The sequence below is a fragment of the Cajanus cajan genome, chromosome 10 (assembly GCF_000230855.2).
Source record: "Cajanus cajan strain Asha chromosome 10, NIPB_CcT2T_4, whole genome shotgun sequence".
Lineage (NCBI taxonomy): Eukaryota > Viridiplantae > Streptophyta > Magnoliopsida > Fabales > Fabaceae > Cajanus > Cajanus cajan.
The window spans coordinates 20675548-20694257 of NC_138526.1; the positions used below are offsets into that span (position 1 = coordinate 20675548).

Here is an 18710-nt window from a genome sequence, read left to right on the forward strand (position 1 = left end):
GAAAAGTCCAACTCTAAGTTATTGTAAGCGTCATCTTCTTTGAAGCTACTATAAAAGGATCAAGCCTTCAAACACCGAATAAAGAAAAAAACATTGCAAATAAAAAGATCAATACTTACTAAAAAATTCACATTAAGAAAGATACTGAGACATACAAAGCTGAAGTACTAAAAGGAAACCTTTCATTGTAAATCTTGTACATAGTCCTTTGTAGATTATTTATGCGTAAGTTTCATAGCAGCCTTTCTTGCTTATCTCTTCTCTTGAAGAGTGTCACGCCAGCCTCATCTCTTCCTTCACCATTTGTGCATTTTTTTTATGATTAGTCTATGGAAGGAGCTTGAAGAGCTTGGAAGGTTCTTGAGAAAATTCGGCTACCATTCCTCCAAGGAGTTTCCATCAAGGAAGATAAAATTTAGATTGTATTTTTTACATCATCCTACCTAAGGACAAATATTGACTTGAGCATTGAAGTAACCTTTTACAAATACACTTATTCTTTGATTTAGGCAAGTAAAACTGAGGATTGTCAAGTTGAAGATTAAGACTGTGAAGAAAAAGAAGAAAATTAACATTGTACCCTTATGTAACTATAATTATGAGTTATTGGTAATTGGTTTGTCTTTAATTCATATAATTTTTTGGCCATTTAACTTCTACATCATTAAAAACATGAGTGCTATTAATGTATTCTAACATGCCTTTTTTAAAACAGCTTATTATTAATTAAGATTTAAAGAAATTTATAAAATAATCACAAGACGTGAGAATATTTTGTAACTTTTAATGGATTTCAATTAATAAAAGATAATATGTTTAAAAGAATATGCTAAAAGTGTATTGTATATTTATCTTTAAAAAATATTGTATGTTTTAGACTAACTGTATTTTATTTTGTTGTAACTTTATAAATTTTATCCTAATTTCATAATGTTGATTTTTAAACTTATTTATATCCATGTAATAAAATAATAAATTATTTATATTCGATATCACTTTGTATTATATTCAAATAAAATTAACAAATTTGAATAGATAAACTTTTAAAAATGGTTCAAAATTTATATTTAAACAAACATAAATAAGTTCTAACATACACTACTTATGTCAAGTTTGTAGCATATTTAAAGTATTTGTATTAAATTATCCTATTTATTTTGTTTCTTGAAGGTTTTTGATAAATTTAATTCTCCGAATTAAAATTCTAATAAAAGTTCTTTAAATTTCTTATGGAATCGAATAATTTTAAATCCTTAAGGTCAAAATAAAGTTAATATCTATTTTTGTCCTTAAAAAGGGAAAAACGCTATACTAAGAAACTATTTAATTAGTCCATAAAACATAAACTAAGATTTTAAATTTAATTATTTCTTATTATTTTAATCCCTATATATATATATATATATATATTACCGTTTTACTTATATATTTTTTACTGTTAGAATAATGCGATTGTCAATTCGTTAGTTTAGACTCATTTTATAACTTTATTTTAGTTTCAGAAACTATACTTTATAAATTCAAAGATCAAAACAAAATGCTTACTTGTAAATTGTAATATTATTATCCTTGTATTTTGACTTTTAATTTAAATTTATTATATATAATTTTCAAAATAATACATCATTAAATTATATCACATAAAACACGTTATATAAAACTAGCAGGAAAAAGACATTTTGTGCCTGCATTGTATTAAAGAAAAAAATAAATAAATAAAAAAAAATGAAAAGTCACTCTTAAAAAAGACAGTTATTAAAAAATAAACAAAAAATAAAATAGTCCATGTAAAAATAAAAATTAAAAGTAGATATTAAAAATAGTATCTCTTTTATATATTAGTATAGATTCATTAGTTTTAAATTTTTAAATTTAGTTAAAAAATAATTTTTTTAATTTTTTAAAATAAAAGAATATAATGGTCTAAAAAAAAGTAAAATCCAAAGTAATTACTGAAAAAGATATCCCTTTATATATTAATATAGATACACTTTCATTTCTTCTTTTATTACAAGAAAAACTTTGACCAAAAAGTAAAGAAAAAAAAATTGACTTGTACAACAAAATATCAACTAATCTGTGTACATAAAAGCGATTGATATTTTATGGCGCAACGAAAGGAGACAAAAAAATGATTGCATATGTGGACCACACGCACATTACTATAGTCCAATCCTTCAGTGCTCATATTCATATTCACATTCATTCAAATCGATGGCTCTCTACTCAAACTCTTTCTTCGCTCCTTCGCTTTTCCACCGTCCCAGCGCCTCACACGTTTCGCGTCGAAGTTTTTGTCCCAATGCTTCGTTAAGCGCTTCTTCTCCTGAACCGCAAAGTGTTTCTTCTGCAACTTCCACAGCCACTGCGCCTTCTTCATCCCCTGACCCTGCCTTCAACTATGCGCTCGCCAACCCCAACGGTAACCCGCTCGTTAGGGTTTTTCGAGCCACCGAGTCTTCCATTGAAAGGGTATTTCTCTCTTTCTCTATTCAGGTTCTTATTTATTTATTTATTAATTATCAGTCTTTTGATAAGAAATTTAATTGTGATTAGTGAATATTAATTTATAGAGATATTTAATTCAATTAGAAATTATTATAGTCACAACGATAAATTTGATTACTAGAAATAATGCATGACTATTAATATTAAGCTTTAATTGTGTATTTCCTGTGCTCTCTAATATAAGAAAAGGAACATGTTTATTGTTCCTAAATATCAGCAAATCTCTACTAATTTAATTTAATTTATCTACTATTATCAAAAAAAAATTATTTAATTGAAATTGTGTTTTTAATACTTTTTAATTACGTGATACCATTATCAAAATATTCTTTCATTTAATTGAAATTGTTTTCAGTACTTTTCATTCTTGATATCTGTTCTTTTTACACCATTCTTGATATATGGTGTGCACCGGGGTTTACATACATTTATCTCTATGTTGTTATGATATTTTCTATTTTGGGCTTAAATCCTTATTGGTATGCTTTTGCTCTTCACCCAAAAGATCTACTTTTTTTTATCTCAACAATCCTCTTCTCAAATAAAAGACCATGGTTTAACTTCCTCTTCAATGAAACTATCAGCTCATGGATTTACTTTTGGTCATTTATCCCAAAAGCATCATACCAATGAAGATATTGTTTGTGAGCTTATAAATCCATGTTTATCTTCTTGTTCTAATGTTATAAACTTTGTTTTTTTTTTGTTTTGATTGTAAGTCCATTGGCATCGTTAAGATTATCATGTTTTTTATAAATTACCCTTAGTCTCAATTCTTAATGTGAGACTTTTTAGGCATATTGAAACAAGTTCCCCAAGCTATAGGGTAAGACTGGCATCATTAGAATCATCATATCCGAGGTATTTAGAGCTCGTTGGGTCGTCATGATTGTCTTTGAAAATACACTTCGTGAGTTTAGGAGGGAAAGTGTTTATAAATTACACTTAGCCTTGATTTCCAAGCGATGTGGAACTTTTTGAGCGTACCGAAACAGTATTCTATTGGAGTATAACTTTACTCCTTACCTATAGTCTCTAAGATGCGGTTTAATTTTTGAATTCTCTGTTTACGTATCCTGTAATTTGTCTTCACTTTTATTTTCGTTTGTAAAGCAGTAGAGGAGTATTCATTCTGTTAGTTTCTTGTAACTACGTGCTCTAGTTAGTTAGACCTATAACTTCTCTTACTTTTGTTAGTTAGACCTATAGCTTCTCTTACTTTTGTTAGTTAGACCTATAGCTTCAGTTAGAAGCTGTTAGCTCTATATATATTGGATTACATTCTGTATTCAGGGTACAGATACAATAAAAACAATATTCATTTTTTTATATCAAATTTCAATGATAAACAAACTTAAAAAATGTGTTATTTTTTTAAATGTCATTAGTGAAATTAAATAATGTTAATTAACTTTATTAGTTAAAGTAAATATAGGTTTTTTTTTCTCCTTATACTTGGGACAGGAGTAGTATGTTATACTCAATTCCTATATCCCTGAATGTTGAGATCGTATATAATACACACACAAACTGGCATTGATACAAGATTACAAGTATTTTGAAGCATGAGAAACTCCCATGCTTTTATGATAATAGCTGATCTTTTCCCTTTCATTATTCTCAGGAAAGTTATAAACTGGTATGTCTTTGCTTTTCTAACCAAAAGCTTTTTCATTCTGTTGAGCAGGTCATTTTCGACTTCCGCTTCTTGGCATTACTTGCTGTTGGAGGTTCCTTGGCAGGGTCACTATTGTGCTTTCTAAATGTATAGTCTCTCAATAACTTACATCTTTCTAAATGTTGAACGCACTGTGTGTTTATAGTGTGCAGCCATACCTTGCATATGTAAGTGGCTGATTCCTCAACTTGAACCAACCTGACCTTTGGGTCACATGGTGACAATTGTCCAGCTGTTACTACAAGACTCCCTTCTCCCAACAACTTTGATGCAGTTATTTTGTAGTTGTACTTAGAGGTTATCACTATTGGTATGAAATATAAAAGTATTTATCTTTTTCTGTTATTGATATCCCCTCAAGGATAATCTTACTTTCCTTTAGATAGTTTTAATGTTAATATACTTAATCATGTCATAAATGTAAGCCTATATATATCTGACTATGTTGGATCATTTTAGGGTTGTATTTATATTGTTGACGCATATAAAGTCTATTGGACAAGCTGTGTCAAAGGAGTTCACACCGGACAGATGGTTCTGCGTCTTGTTGAAGCAATTGGTAATTTATTACTTACTAGTCATAATTTGGATACAAATTTAGAAACACTTTATACAACTTTTCTACTGGAGAAAGCTCTTTATTTTCAGTAGAGAAGCTTTCAAGAGCATTTCTAGTTTATATTCAAACAGACTCAAACTCTAACTAGTTTTCTATATTATTTTGTATTTACTCTACTTGGGACCTGATTGGGTTGGTTCAATTTGAATTGATGAAAAAAGTGAAAAAAAAAACGAATTGATAACTGACCATAGTTTATTGGTTTGGACCTTAATATCTTTGATCCGAACCAACTTGTGCCCACTTCTATCCACAGTTAAGGCAACTCTAAACTCAAAATCCTAAACCTTAAGTCTGGACCATAGTTGTCAATCGCGGCCGGAGCGGAGCGACGCGACAACCCAACACCGCAATGGTGATGTTGTCGTGTCTCGGATTTCCGTCACAGCTGGAGCGGCCGCGTCGGTCGTGGAGCGAAGCGGCCAAAAATGGCGGAATCGCGTCGCGTCTTGGACAGACCCTTCATTAAGGGTAAGTCCGTCATTTCAGTTGGGTTTTTCTTGCCCTAAATCTTCCTCTCCCTCTCGTGGAACCATTGTTGTTGGTTTCTGAACGTCTCACGCTCCCCCTCCTCTCTCTCTCTCGGACTCGATTCTTTCTCTCTTGAGGATGACCGTTGGCGCACTCCGGTCGTCTTCTTCAGGCTTCTTTGTCAGACGCTCCTCCAGTTCTGATGCACTTCGTCAGTTCCGACCGACGCTCCTTTAGTTCTGACGCTGCTCCTCCAGTTCCGACGTCGTCTGTCTTCTTTGTTTGTCTTCTCATCTTCTATTTTATAATTCAGCAGATTTTTTTTTTTAATTTTTGATTAAATTTAATTCAGCAGTTTTTTTTTAATTTCTGATTAAATTTAATTCAGTAGATTTTTTTTTTAATTTCTGATTAAATTTAATTCAGCAGATTTTTTTTAAATTTCTGATTAGAGTAATTTTTTAATTTAATTAAGCAGATTAGAGTTATTTTTTTTTGCTTTTATATATATATTATTAATTATTTAATATATATAAATTAATATTAAAATAGCGGTTATCCCGCTCCACGTCATCCCGCTATCCCGTTTTTAGGGTCGACCGCTCCGCTCCGCTATCCGGGATTGACTACTATGGTCTGGACATGTTTGGGTTGGTTCGGGTTGTATCATCGGTATAGAAATTCAAAGTAGAGGGAGGGACTCTTCTGAAGTGTCAATTGAAGAATGATTCCAATTGTTGGATTGACAATTTTTAAATACAAACGGATGATCTGAACCAACTTAGATTTTTTCCTTTGGGTGGTTTGAATTGATATGGTCACTTGATCGACTTGGATTTGTGTCCGCCCCTAACTGATACGATTTTTATAACATAGGAATTTCTTGAAAACAGGTACAGAAAATAAAGGAACTTGATTGACCCTAACCGTGATCCGTCGGTAGCCCCAAAGTTATCAAAATAAAAAAGTGTGACCCTAATCGCGACCTGTCGGTAAAACCAACACTATCAAGTTCTTATCCAAGAATAAAGGAAAAAACTTTCACAGTGAGAAACTCAAAATATCATTAATATTCAATTTGATTTGGATGCTTACAAGATGTTCCTGTTTATAGGCTAAGATAAGCACTCTATCACTTACATGTAGTAACTTTCCACTAAGCTCCACTAGGTATTAAAATCCCACTAATTCCTACTAACATTTATTTTCCACTAGGAAGCCTAATGACACTCAAAACTGACCTAGGCAATATGAAAAACCATCTGAACTTATTTAATTAAAATAAAATACGAAAATTACAATAAAAATAAGAAAATGGACTTAAGTAATTATTCAGCCCAAAACTATTTAAACTTCAGCCCATTAATGCTTCTTCTAGATATATGAGTTTGGGCTTGTCATGTTTGTCTTCAATTTGGACCTAAGTCTTCATCAACTTGTAGGAAGTGATCCATTTTGGTACAACCTCTGAATTTGAACTTGTCTTGATCTTCATAATTAGTCCTTGTAAAACTTGCTTCATCATCTTCATTTTGGACTTTATCATGGCACCTCCAATATCACGCAAAAGATATTTCCCTTGGCTGGTTGGATCTTTATCACTAACTGTTGACACCTTTGAACAGATTTAATTTGCAGCCTCATGCACTTTTATTGTCATAAGTGTGAGAAGGTGCATCCATTGTTTTTTGGCCACCTGCATTGGCACTCTCCTGGTTAGTAGACTGAGTATGAGGGGTGTATTAAGTCGCCTTAATTGCTGACACCCTTGATCTGTCTTATTTTATAGTCCCGTGCACCTTCATTGTAATAGGTGTGAAGAGGTAGATGTAGTCCTACATCAACTAGAGTTAAGGCTTAAGTAGTTATTATAAACCTTGAGTCATCCTCACCTTACAAGCTAGATTTGTGGGATAGAGTTAGATCCTAAGCTCAAATTTAGTAAACTTTTGTTATTTTACTTTTAAATTATCCAACTTATGTTAGCCCCTCTATTTTTTTCATAGAAAGATTGTCTCTTTCATTATGAGAAAGAACATTTAAATCATCTTAAACCTACATATTTTGTAATATATAAAGGTGGTATACCACAAATTGTATATTGATATTATGTTTTTATTGGGAAGCTCTTTTTTAATTCGTTTTTGGTCTCAATTTCATGTAAGGTTATGTTTACTACTTGCATTTAGGCATTCTTTCGGCCAATAAAATGCATGAATCACTTGCTGCTGCAGATGTTTATCTTGCTGGTACAGTTATGCTGATTTTTGGTATGGGCTTATATGGATTGTTCATAAGCAATGTACCTCCTGATGTTCCACCTTCTGTTGACCGTGCTCTTAAAGGATCCTCTTTGTTTGGAATGTTTGCTATGAAGGTAATTATACAACCATACTTATTTAATATTTATCATGAACATTATAATGACATCTATTGAAGAAATTTTAGCAATTCAATCTTTTAATATTTTAAATGTGATAAAATAGCGTGGATATTCAAGTTTGGTAATTGTTCTATACAAGTGTTTATTCCTTTTTTTTTTTTTTTTTTCTGTTTTTTAATGAGATACAGTTATCTTACTGCATTAATTCATTATTTTTATGCTATGAAATGTGCTTCTGAACTAAATGAGAATTGTCTTTCTTGATTGCGCCTGATTGCAATTGTCTGGAGTTTTTTTACAACTATGGAAAATTTAAAACCATGTAATTTCAGTGTCTTTTGTACCTAATGTAAGAAGAAAGCCCTTTGAACTCTAAGTTCTCAAGGTTGAATAGGAACTAGGAAGAGGAAAAAGGACTTTATTAGGCTACCCAATGTGTCACCGGATAATTTTAATGAGTTATACTACAATGTGGTTATAAGAGAACAAGGTCTAGGTCATAGTGTGTCAAAGAACCATTATGAATGAATTTCCTCCTTGCAAAACCATGGTCACCAATAACAACAAAGAGTGCTACAATAGTACTAATGAATTTCTCTGCATTGTGCAATTCATTCTCTTCCATACAGTCTAATAATAATAATAATCTCGCCGTTACTTCCTTCTTTTCATTCATAATGGTTCTTTTCGCATACCTATAGTTCCATGTTATAATGCAAAAGATTCTTGTTTGTGAGTGACTCAAGTAGCCATAACCCTCTAGAGATATTAAAGCCTAGGGGTGAATAATGTCCAATCCAATCCGGTAGCTTGACCCGTCCTAATTTAACTGGTAGATTATCGGATGCATTTGGATCTAAGTATGAATTAGGCTCTAAAAAATTGGTTCGATAAAAATTTAGGGACGGGTGAAGTTAATCTGACCTAACCTCTCCTTTTTCCACACCTATTAAAGGTAGTTGCGCTGTCCCACCCTGCCACCAATCCTTGTTCACACCTAACAGACACGTTTACTTATAATAGGCTAAAAGTGTAGTAAATATTGACCTTTTAGAAGGGAGTGTAATTTTTAAAATGAGAGGAGAGGACACTATAATTGATTCATCTATCAAGCCAAGGGGGCGTATTTTACTGTTTGTTCTGTGAGCACCTTTTTCAATATCTTCACGATTGTAAAATTAATCCACATCATTTTCTATTCATATTGCTTGTAAACGACAATCAATTTGTAATATATATAATCTATAAATCTCAGTCCGAGCTTTGCAGCTTTTTTTTCAACAAAGTTGCACCAAGATCCGAACTTAAGACTTCAACCCCTGTCTGCTTTGCAACTTCTTTATAGACATATTGGAGTTCCACTGATTTTTGTTTACCTTCTAATTGCTACATTACATGTAAATGTTTTTATATTTGGAACTGAATCTGAGGCTCCATATAAAACATGTCTTTGTCTTTCTCAACATTCTTGCAATTTGCAATGCAAACATACAGCAGTAAATTTTTTTCAAATATAAAGTTATGACATAATAATGAAATAATAATTTCAGCTATTGCTTGCACGTTTTAACATTAGTTAATATAAATCGCCGAGCTGTGTTTATTGCCAAGCTTCCATTTAATTAACTAACACGATTCTAGCATATTGGAAAATAAAGTGAATATATTCTTTATCCTTTTCAGGAGAGGCCCAAATGGATGAAAATATGCTCACTTGATGAATTGAAGACAAAGGTGGGACATGTTATTGTGATGATTCTTCTGGTAAAGATGTTTGAGAGGAGCAAAATGGTTACCATTGCCACAGGATTGGATTTACTAAGTTATTCAGTTTGTATTTTCTTATCATCTGCATCTTTGTATATCCTCCATAACCTACATAAGTCAGACTAGAATGTAATTGACCTTGTAATATACTCACTTAAGGGATAGCAGGGAATCAAATTCTAATTGATTTGGTGCCTGATTTTAGTTATATAGAAAATAGAAATTATAGCATGTTAATTATAATATTCAATAGTTGTTATATTTTGGAAGTCAGTTTTACAATTATCGGTATGTACCATTGGATTGAAAATGTGATCAAATTTCATTTTCTCCAATTTGTTTCCGGTCTGTTATTCGGTATCTATTATATTTATTATCTATTATCTATTATTATATATTGTAAAATAATATTTTAGCACGTTGGTTGAGTTGAAAATAAGTTGAGTTGAGTCAAACTTAGTTTAACTCAGTTTAATTCAATAATATTTAGCTCAATTGAAAATTTGACTCAAATTCTGTATGAATCATTTTTTTTTAACTCAAATTCAACTTTGTTTAAGTTCGTTAACAATTTAGTTAACAAGTTAGTTTAGCTTGTAGCTTGAATCAAATGAGCTAAGAGTCAATTTTTTGAATCTTATATATTTTAAAATTTTAATTTATTATTAGATTTTAGGTAAAATGATCATTTTTTTTATAAAATAAAACATAACTTATTTTATTACCTTTGTAATGTTACAAGATATGATTCCAAAAAAATATGATTAAATACTCTTTCATCTTACATAAAATAATAAAAAAATATAATCCATAACATTAAGATTCTAAGGAGTTCACTTTTTTTTTTAAACTAATTATAACTAACTTTTAAAACTTATTTCAAAGGTGAAATGAAATAAAAAGTGAATTATATAAATGTAGAGAAAAGAAAGATATTAGAATGAGGTTGAATAATATAATTTTTTTTTCACTTTTTGAAACAGTAAAGTGGAAATTATAAAGAATATATGATATTTTTATATTGGTTTGTTTCAATCATTGATACTATGCTTAATTATTGATTAACCTTCAAGTTTTACCATCTCTCACAAAAAATAAATATTCTTTAATAAGTCACTTCTAATTCAACTTAAGTATTTTTTGACATGTCTCTCCAAGCAACTATTCAAGTATTCTTTAAATAATGAAATCTTTTCGAACTTCAACAACTAAGTATTCTTTATAACAAAACATTTAAGGTTTTAAGTAATAACATGAAGTTAAAGTTGAAAAATCAATTGTTTCGTCTCACTTTCAAGACATACAACCAAATTAAGTACAAAGTTTTAACAAAAAGAATGTATTAGATTTTTTTTTACAATTGTTCTCTTCTGCTTTCTTCACAAGTCTTCAATTTTCTTTATATAAGTGCTTCGTAAAGACGATCATTATAAATCCTTTAGCTTCTCTCCTAGACTACTTTGTCTATGTTTGTCTTCCTTCCTTGTAAAGAGAAGTGACTATTGGTGCATTAATTAAATGTATTTTACCAAATTGTCACTTATTATCTGATCAAGAAGATTATTTATCACTTTTAAGATACAAAACAGGAGAAACTATTATGTATATTAGTTGGAAATGACTTTATTTGAGACTTTGTATTTTTTTGGGAGATTTGCTTGTCCTTTCTCTAATAAAAAACATACCTATATTCCTTTTTAAAGTTCAAGTAGCAAAGAAACATTTATTCCTTTAACCTGATAAGGAATAAAAAAATAAATAAATTTGGCTATAAAATATCATAAACGATACATATTTAATGCATTCATCATAACCAATTGTCTATTGAATTCATTTTATTATGTGATTTGAAAAACATTTCTTTAACAAAAATGTCTGAGTTTGTTAATATTAAAATTTATATTCTAAAGGATCCAAGATTATCTTTTAATCTAATAATCTCTCATTTTTTGATGGTGATAAACATGATTTAAAAAAAAATGAGTTTTTAAACATAATGACTCTATTCTATTTTGAATCTAAGACAAATAAGCAATATTCCAACATATTTTAATCAAAACATATGCCAGTAATTTCTGATGAAGTACATGTCAAGCATTACTATTTTCTTTTATCATAGAATATACGAACTTTCAGAGGGAAAAAAGTACATGACATGTTAAACAAACTATATATTATTTCAGTATAGGTAATCAGAGCGAAATGAAGCATATATAAATCATAGCATAAATTTTACTCGGACCATAAGCATAAATTTGCATAGCATGAGTAAAGCAAAACTATCAAAACATAAATATAGTAAGATTATCAAAGCATATTGTAAAATTTTTTAGAGCAAATAAATTCAGATATTTTGTATACTCTCTCTAAGATAGAGCGAGAAAAATTAAAATTAATTAAAAAACTTAATATTATTACTTCCTTTTTACACCTACAAAAGTATGGACCAAGGAACACACACTGGTTAAAAGATGATTCGTAGTCAAAACTAACTTTTACATGGTGTTTATTGAGTGATGTTGACAAATAGATTGTTGAAGTGCGATGTTTATTCAGGTCATTCATTCTTTAGATTATTACCAGTGTTTCAAATTGTGGTCTACATTATGTATTGTGGTCGTAATATTACGATTGCGGACCTCCTCGCAACATCAACAGGCCGCAATTGCAGTGCGAATGAAAATCACGGATTTTTCCGCATTGCCACAGTAATGTAGCCGCATCACGACCGAAATGTCTCTGCAACGTGACAAAATTAATAGATTATTTCACTTTTCATAAAGAAGAAGAAGAGAATCGATTTAGAGACCTCTGAACAACCATTGCGTAGTCGTAAGCCTTCTTTCCACTATGACTTGTTGCCCTACTCTCCAACTTGTTCCCTTTTTGTTCTAAACTGTATTTTGGACTCTGGAGTTTTGGGTTCGTGGGGAGTTGGGATTATCAGCAAGAGAAAAAGGAACGGCTTCGTGTTTGTGGGTTCGGTTTTATAATCTATTTTCCTATTCTTTTGATATAGGCATTCTCATGTAGATATTGTTCCTGTATGAACACTCTTGTCAAGACAAGAAGATCAGATATGGGCCAAGCAAAGACTTACCACCAGCAGTGGAATAGCAGCAGCTTCTTCAACAACCAACAGCTCAACTTGTGAAAGCTTTTCATGCTCGTGTGGCCATATATACTGAATGAAATTGAGAAGGAAAAAAGAGGTCCTGAATTTCATTTACTTGTAATCTCACAGCAATGGTAAGTTTCCTAAACATCAATACATTTTTAAAGTTAAATATATCAATGCACACATACACAAAGACAGATAAATAGCACATACAAACATAAATAAACAAATATAGACATAACACAGACTAACAAAGTCACAAACACACCCACACAGAGGGAGTGAGAGAGATACATACACATACAGATAAAAACATAAACTAGACACAAACAAAGAGACATCCAAACACATAAATTACACATACACAAGTAAAGACAAACACATATACAAAGATAAAGGCAGGGCATACACATGGAGAGACACCGGCAGAAACACATCACTTGCAAAGTAACACAGACAAACATAAAAACTGAGCAAATGCATAAACATAGAGACGAAGACAGCACACATACACAAAACATACATACAAGGCATTGATATGCACACACGTAGAGATACGCAGAGACATATAAGCACACACAACATACAAAAACAAAGGCACAAACACACACAAGTCACAAACAACATACAAATAAATAAAACATAAAATACACATCATCACAATCATAATCACAATAACAATAACAACAACTAGAATTACTAATCCATCGAATTGAAATTATTCCAATTCATTCAAACATTTCACGTCATTTCACGGTGATGTCTATGATGGAGAAGTTGGACAAGTGGTCCATGGATGGTGCATTTAAAATTACCATAGATATAATATTAAAAACAATGAATGGTTGAGATTGTGATTTAGTGAGAAGATATATTGTACACCTTCATACACTGGATAAAATTTTTGAATATTTTACTGAATTTTTTTTTTCAAAATTACCTAAATAAAAAAAACACGTATTACGATGACTGACGCAGCAGCTGTCACTTCCAGAACGGGCCGTTCTAGATGAAAAAATAACACAGGAATAATGCACCAGAACGGGCCGTTCTAGAAGGAAAAAAAACATGTGATAAACTACACCAGAACGGACCGTTCTAAAATCTGAACGGCCCGTTCCAGATTTAAAAATAACATATGATTACTTAAACCAGAACGGGCCGTTCTGAATTCGGAACGGCCCGTTCTGGTTACATATTTGTTTTTTTTTTTTTCATTCTACTAAATCACATTTAAAATTTAAGTATAGTTTTTCAATTGAGCGAGATATGAAGTCCCTTCCTCAATGACATCAAACATCTTATGAATAAAGGCCAAAACTAGGCCTAATAAACTTAAAACCCAAAAAGTCTTATACTAAGGCCCATAATACAAGACCAAACAATATAAACTCCTATACTACCAAATATATGAGAAAGGTGGTCATCTATGTAAAGTCCAAGTAAAGAGAACCTTATGCCCATCAAACCCATTAGGCTCACTAAGCTCAAAAGCAATCAAAAGTCTAAAGGCCCATGAAGCCCAAAGCTAGGCGCAACAAGCTTAAAACCCAAAAAGTCTTATACTTAGGTCCATAATACAAGACCAAACAATATAAACTCCTATACTAAAGACCAAGTAAAGAGAACCTTAGGCCCACCAAACTCATTGGGCTCACTAAGCTCAGAAGCAGTCAAAAGCTCAAAGGCCCATGAAGCCCAAAACTAGGTCCAATAAGCTTAAAACCCAAATAGTCATATACAAAGGCCCATAATACAAGATCAAACAATATAAACTCCTATACTACCAAATATATGAGAAAGGTGGTCATCTATGTAAAGCCCAAGTAAAGAGAACCTTAGGCCCATTAAACCCATTGGGCTCATTAAGCTCAAAAGCAATCAAAAGTCCAAAGGCCCATGAAGCCCAAAACTAGGCCCAATAAGCTTAAAATTCAAAAAGTCTTATACTAAGGCCCATAATACAAGACCAAGCAATATAAACTCTTATACTACCAAATATATGAGAAAGGTAGTCATCTATGTAAAATCCAAGTAAAGAGAACTTTAGGCCCATCAAACACATTGGGCTCACTAAGCTCAAAAGCAATTAAAAGTCCAAAGGCCCATGAAGCCCAAAACTAGGCCCAATAAGCTTAAAACCCAAAAAGCCTTATACTAAAGCCCATAATACAAGACCAAACAATATAAACTCCTATACTACCAAATATATGAGAAAGGTGGTCATCTATGTAAAGCCCAAGTAAAGAGAACCTTTGGCCCATCAAACCCATTGGGCTCATTAAGCTCAAAAGCAATCAAAAGGCCCATGAAGCCCAAAACTAGGCCCAATAAGCTTAAAATCCAAAAAGTCTTATACTAAGACCCATAATACAGGACCAAACAATATAAACTCCTATACTACCAAATATATGAGAAAGGTGGTCATCTATATAAAGCCCAAGTAAAGAGAACCTTAGACCCACCAAACCCATTGGGCTCACTAAGCTTAAAAGCAATCAAAAGTCCAAAGGCCCATGAAGCCCAAAACTAGGCCCAATAAGCATAAAACTCAAAAAGTCTTATACTAAGGCCCATAATACAAGACCAAACAATATAAACTCCTATACTGCCAAATATATGAGAAAGGTGGTCATCTATGTAAAGCCCAAGTGATGGAGCTACTTGGAGAAGAATGTTGTTTCTTCAAGTCTCCATGCAAGGACCGTGATGCTTCTTGAGGTTGACACCTTGAGACCTCTTAAAACTCCTTTGAAGAACCTTCAATGGAGGAGAAGTCCTAGAGGAGGTTCGGCCACTTCCTAAAGCTTGTGAAGGAAGCTTGAGGAACCAAGGCAAAGTTGAGAAACTTTGCTAGAAAACCTAGGAGAGAACTCTCTACGGTTTTATGACTCTTGAGTTGAGAGGAAAATCTGATTTCATTCTCAAAATATGTTCAAAAGTGAGTACAAGTGTAGGAAAATCAAATATATAGGGGAAGATAGCTTGTAGGAGAAGCTAACCTTAACCATGGTTCACTAGGAACCATGGTAGGGTTAATTAAACTCCCACGGTTTAGCTAGCTTGTAGGAGAAGCTAATCCTTGACCATGGTTCACTTAAGAACCATGGTAAGGTAAGCTAACCTTACTTGAGTTTAGAAGCTTGCAAGACAAGCTTCAAAACTCAAGAAGGTTTACTTAAGAAATTTGGCCAAAGAGAAAGAATGAGCTAGGCGGCCCATGGTTCAAAATGCTCCTTGAATTAATTTGAAAATCTTTGATTTGGTTTAGTTAGGTTCATCATATGATGATGAAACCTAGCTAAATCAAATCTATTAAAAATTAGGAGCAAAATGAGTCCAATATGCAAAATTTTGCCTAGGCCCAACTTAGGCCCAATTTCTAAGCACACCCTCAAGCATTGCTAAATGTCACCCCCTTTTTCCTACTGAAAAAATAGAAAATGAAAGTATCAACTAGGGAGGTTAAATGGAGTTAAACTCTCCAAGTAACCTACCTTAAAATCAATATACAAACACTTAGAAAAAGCAAGTAAAGTGCCTCACAAATACAAAGGCAAAAATAACCTATACAAGAGACTACTATATGTACAAACAAATGAAAAGGTCTTTAAGATCATCCCATTCCTCTTGGTTCTTTTAAGATATCACCTCTTGGATTCCTTGGCCTTGGCCATAGTCTATCATCCCCTCCCTCTTGAAGAGGATTTGACCTCAAATCTCGAGTGTCTTCATGATTATTGGCCACACCTACAAATATATAATAAAATTCATTAGAGGTGATATTCTCAACAAATAAATGTGAAAGGTATATCCTAGTAGGAATCCTTTCACTGAACCTAATGAAATCCATGATACTAGACCTACTAATATAATGAATAGGATCCTCTCCTAAACATAGACTAGGTATATTTCTAAATCCTAAAAATGTGCTAAAACTAAAACTATAGCACACTAAAGACTTAACCCTAAAAACTAAAATATCTTGCCTAAAGTACCCTATGTGGTAGCCAAGGCATTTCCTAGAAAATAATGAAAATACTACTAAGAAATTTCCTAAACAATTTTGGATTATATTATTTGTTGGATAGTCATGAAAAGAATTTGTCACAAGGAACCTTGAAGGTTCATATGTTATATCCAACAAATAATATATTCCATAAATTGGGTGCATTATTGACACAACTAAGGTAGGAAGACTATCTACCTTGGGCACCACCAAGGAAGTAGCATGAGAAGTAGAACTAAATGAAGTCCACTTCTCCTTCACAAAATCTTGAAATTGAGATTCTTTTTCTTTACAAATAATGGATTTGTGAATCTCTTCTTCAAGACTAGTGGCAGCGTGAGGATAAGAGTTAAGGTCTTTATGAATAAAGAGAATAGTTTTCATAGATTCTTTAGTGATAAAGCAATTCTCTTTAGACATAATTCCCTTAGAGGATATTTCTTCCTCTTTACTCTTCCCTACCTTTTCTCTTTTTCTTTTGTTTTTCATTTGTGTTTGATCCTCCGCCACTTGTTGAGGTGAGAGAGGATAAAGTACAAATTTCTTTTCCTTGTGAGTGAAGGTAATTTCATTAGTAAGACTATCATGTACAGTTTTCTTTTCAAATTGCCATGGTCTTCCTAACAAAATATGACAAGCTTCCATTGGTACTATATCACATAAAACTTGGTCCTCATACTTCCCAATGGAAAACTTGACCTTCACTTGTTGGTCAACTACTATGTCACCATCCTTATTAAGCCATTGCAAATGATAAGGTTGAGGATGTGGCATAGTAATTAAACTCAACTTTTTAACCAACCTAGTGCTACAACAGTTGCACCATGAACCACTATCAACAATGAGAGAACAAGCATTATTTAAAACATTACATCTTGTATGAAAGATGTTCTCTCTTTGTGATAGGATACCACTAGGTTGATTATGAAGGATTCTCCTAAGCATTAGGAGCTCTCCTTCATAAGGATAAATTGGCTCCACTTTGGATCTTTGAAGCGTTGTTTCAACCTCACTCTCACTAGAAGAGGAAGTAGTAGTTTCTTCTTGACTACTATAAGTGTCATGCCCCCTTAAGATCATGACTTTCTTTGTAGGGCATTGAGAAGCAATGTGGCCTCTCCCTAGACACTTGAAACATTTAATATCAATAGTCTTTGTGCTAGTGTGTGGAGTGATGAGATCTTTATCCTTATCTTTATTTTTCTCTTTCCTTTTAGCCAATTCTTTGGAGGGTTCTGAAATAATTTTCTTTTCAAAAGGGTTTTCCTCCTCCAAGTAGTCTTTCCTAAGAGATCTAGAGAGGGAGCTTTCTTTTTTAGAAGATTTTCTCAATATTTGTTGTTCTACCCTTACACAAAGTTGGACCAAGTCATTTAGGTCCCTGTAGGGTAGTAGCTCCACTTGGTCTCTAATCTCTAAGTTAAGACCACTCATGAATCTGGCTACTGTAGTGGCTTCCTCTTCCCTTATACAAGCCCTCATCATTAAAAGCTCCATTTGTTGTCTATAGAGTTCTACAGACATATCTCTTTGTTGAAGCCTTTGGAGCTTATTCATAAGCTCCCTACCATAGTAAGAGGGAATGTGTCTCCTCCTCAATGCACTCCTAAGATCATTCCAATATTGGATAGGAGGATCATTGTGGAGACGTCTTTCTCTTTCCAAAGAGGTCCACCAATACATTGCATGCCCTTGAAAGCTAAGGGTTGCAAGAGGGACTTTTCTTTCTTCACTTACCCTATGGCAAGCAAAGAGTTGTTCTACCTTCATCTCCCAATCAAGGTAGGCCTCCACATCATCCTTCCCAAAAAATTGAGGGAGATCCACCTTGGATTCCCTAGGTTTAATAGTTCTTCTTGGGGAAGGTTGATAATGGTTACCTACATTAAGGCTTTCATTAGGAGATGTGTATTGTGAATGTGAACTCCTACTCTTTTTCCTATGTTTTCTCATATCTTCTTTCAATTTTTCTTCCTCTTGCTTTAAAATTCTCAACTCTTCCTCAAGATAAGCAAGATGTCCTTCTCTTTCAATTCTTTCCTTCTCTCTTTCAATGGATTCTTGCTTTTTCCATAGTTTAAGTGATTTGAGCTCTTTAGTGATATAAGAAAGACTTTTTGGAGAGCCATCACTTTCACTATTGGAGAAATTTTGAGA

General features: G+C 32.5%; 2 protein-coding genes across 10 annotated transcripts in view; one reads left to right on the top strand and one right to left on the bottom strand.

Moving 5' to 3' along the window:
* The first annotated feature begins 2179 nt into the window (after positions 1–2179).
* Positions 2180–9669, top strand: LOC109797113 (uncharacterized). Its single transcript, XM_020357030.3, has 5 exons — positions 2180–2472; positions 4196–4273; positions 4646–4745; positions 7511–7653; positions 9343–9669. The coding sequence occupies exons 1-5, from the start codon at positions 2215–2217 to the stop codon at positions 9550–9552; spliced, it is 789 nt and encodes a 262-aa protein (XP_020212619.1). The 5' UTR covers positions 2180–2214; the 3' UTR covers positions 9553–9669.
* Positions 4961–18710, bottom strand: part of LOC109797339 (187-kDa microtubule-associated protein AIR9) — a 31810-nt gene continuing 18060 nt past the window's right edge. For 4 of the 9 annotated variants that reach the window (XR_014430115.1, XR_014430113.1, XM_083065436.1 and 1 more), the window contains 2 exons: positions 12247–12610; positions 11819–12165 (listed from right to left, as the gene is read on the bottom strand). The gene's annotated coding sequence lies outside the window, so the exon portion shown is untranslated. Of the gene's footprint in view, positions 6973–11818; positions 12166–12235; positions 12685–18710 lie in introns of those variants that run through there. The other 5 variants (XR_014430111.1, XR_002239696.3, XR_014430116.1 and 2 more) reach the window with 4 other exon arrangements.

What these genes read in the sequence shown, in the direction of transcription:
- LOC109797113 (XM_020357030.3), top strand. Translation starts at nt 2,215, where the DNA reads ATGGCTCTCTACTCAAACTCTTTCTTCGCTCCTTCGCTTTTCCACCGT. An exon ending in CCGAGTCTTCCATTGAAAGG is followed by an intron (nt 2,473 to 4,195) that starts GTATTTCTCTCT and finishes TCTGTTGAGCAG; the next exon opens with GTCATTTTCGACTTCCGCTT. An exon ending in CACTATTGTGCTTTCTAAAT is followed by an intron (nt 4,274 to 4,645) that starts GTATAGTCTCTC and finishes GGATCATTTTAG; the next exon opens with GGTTGTATTTATATTGTTGA.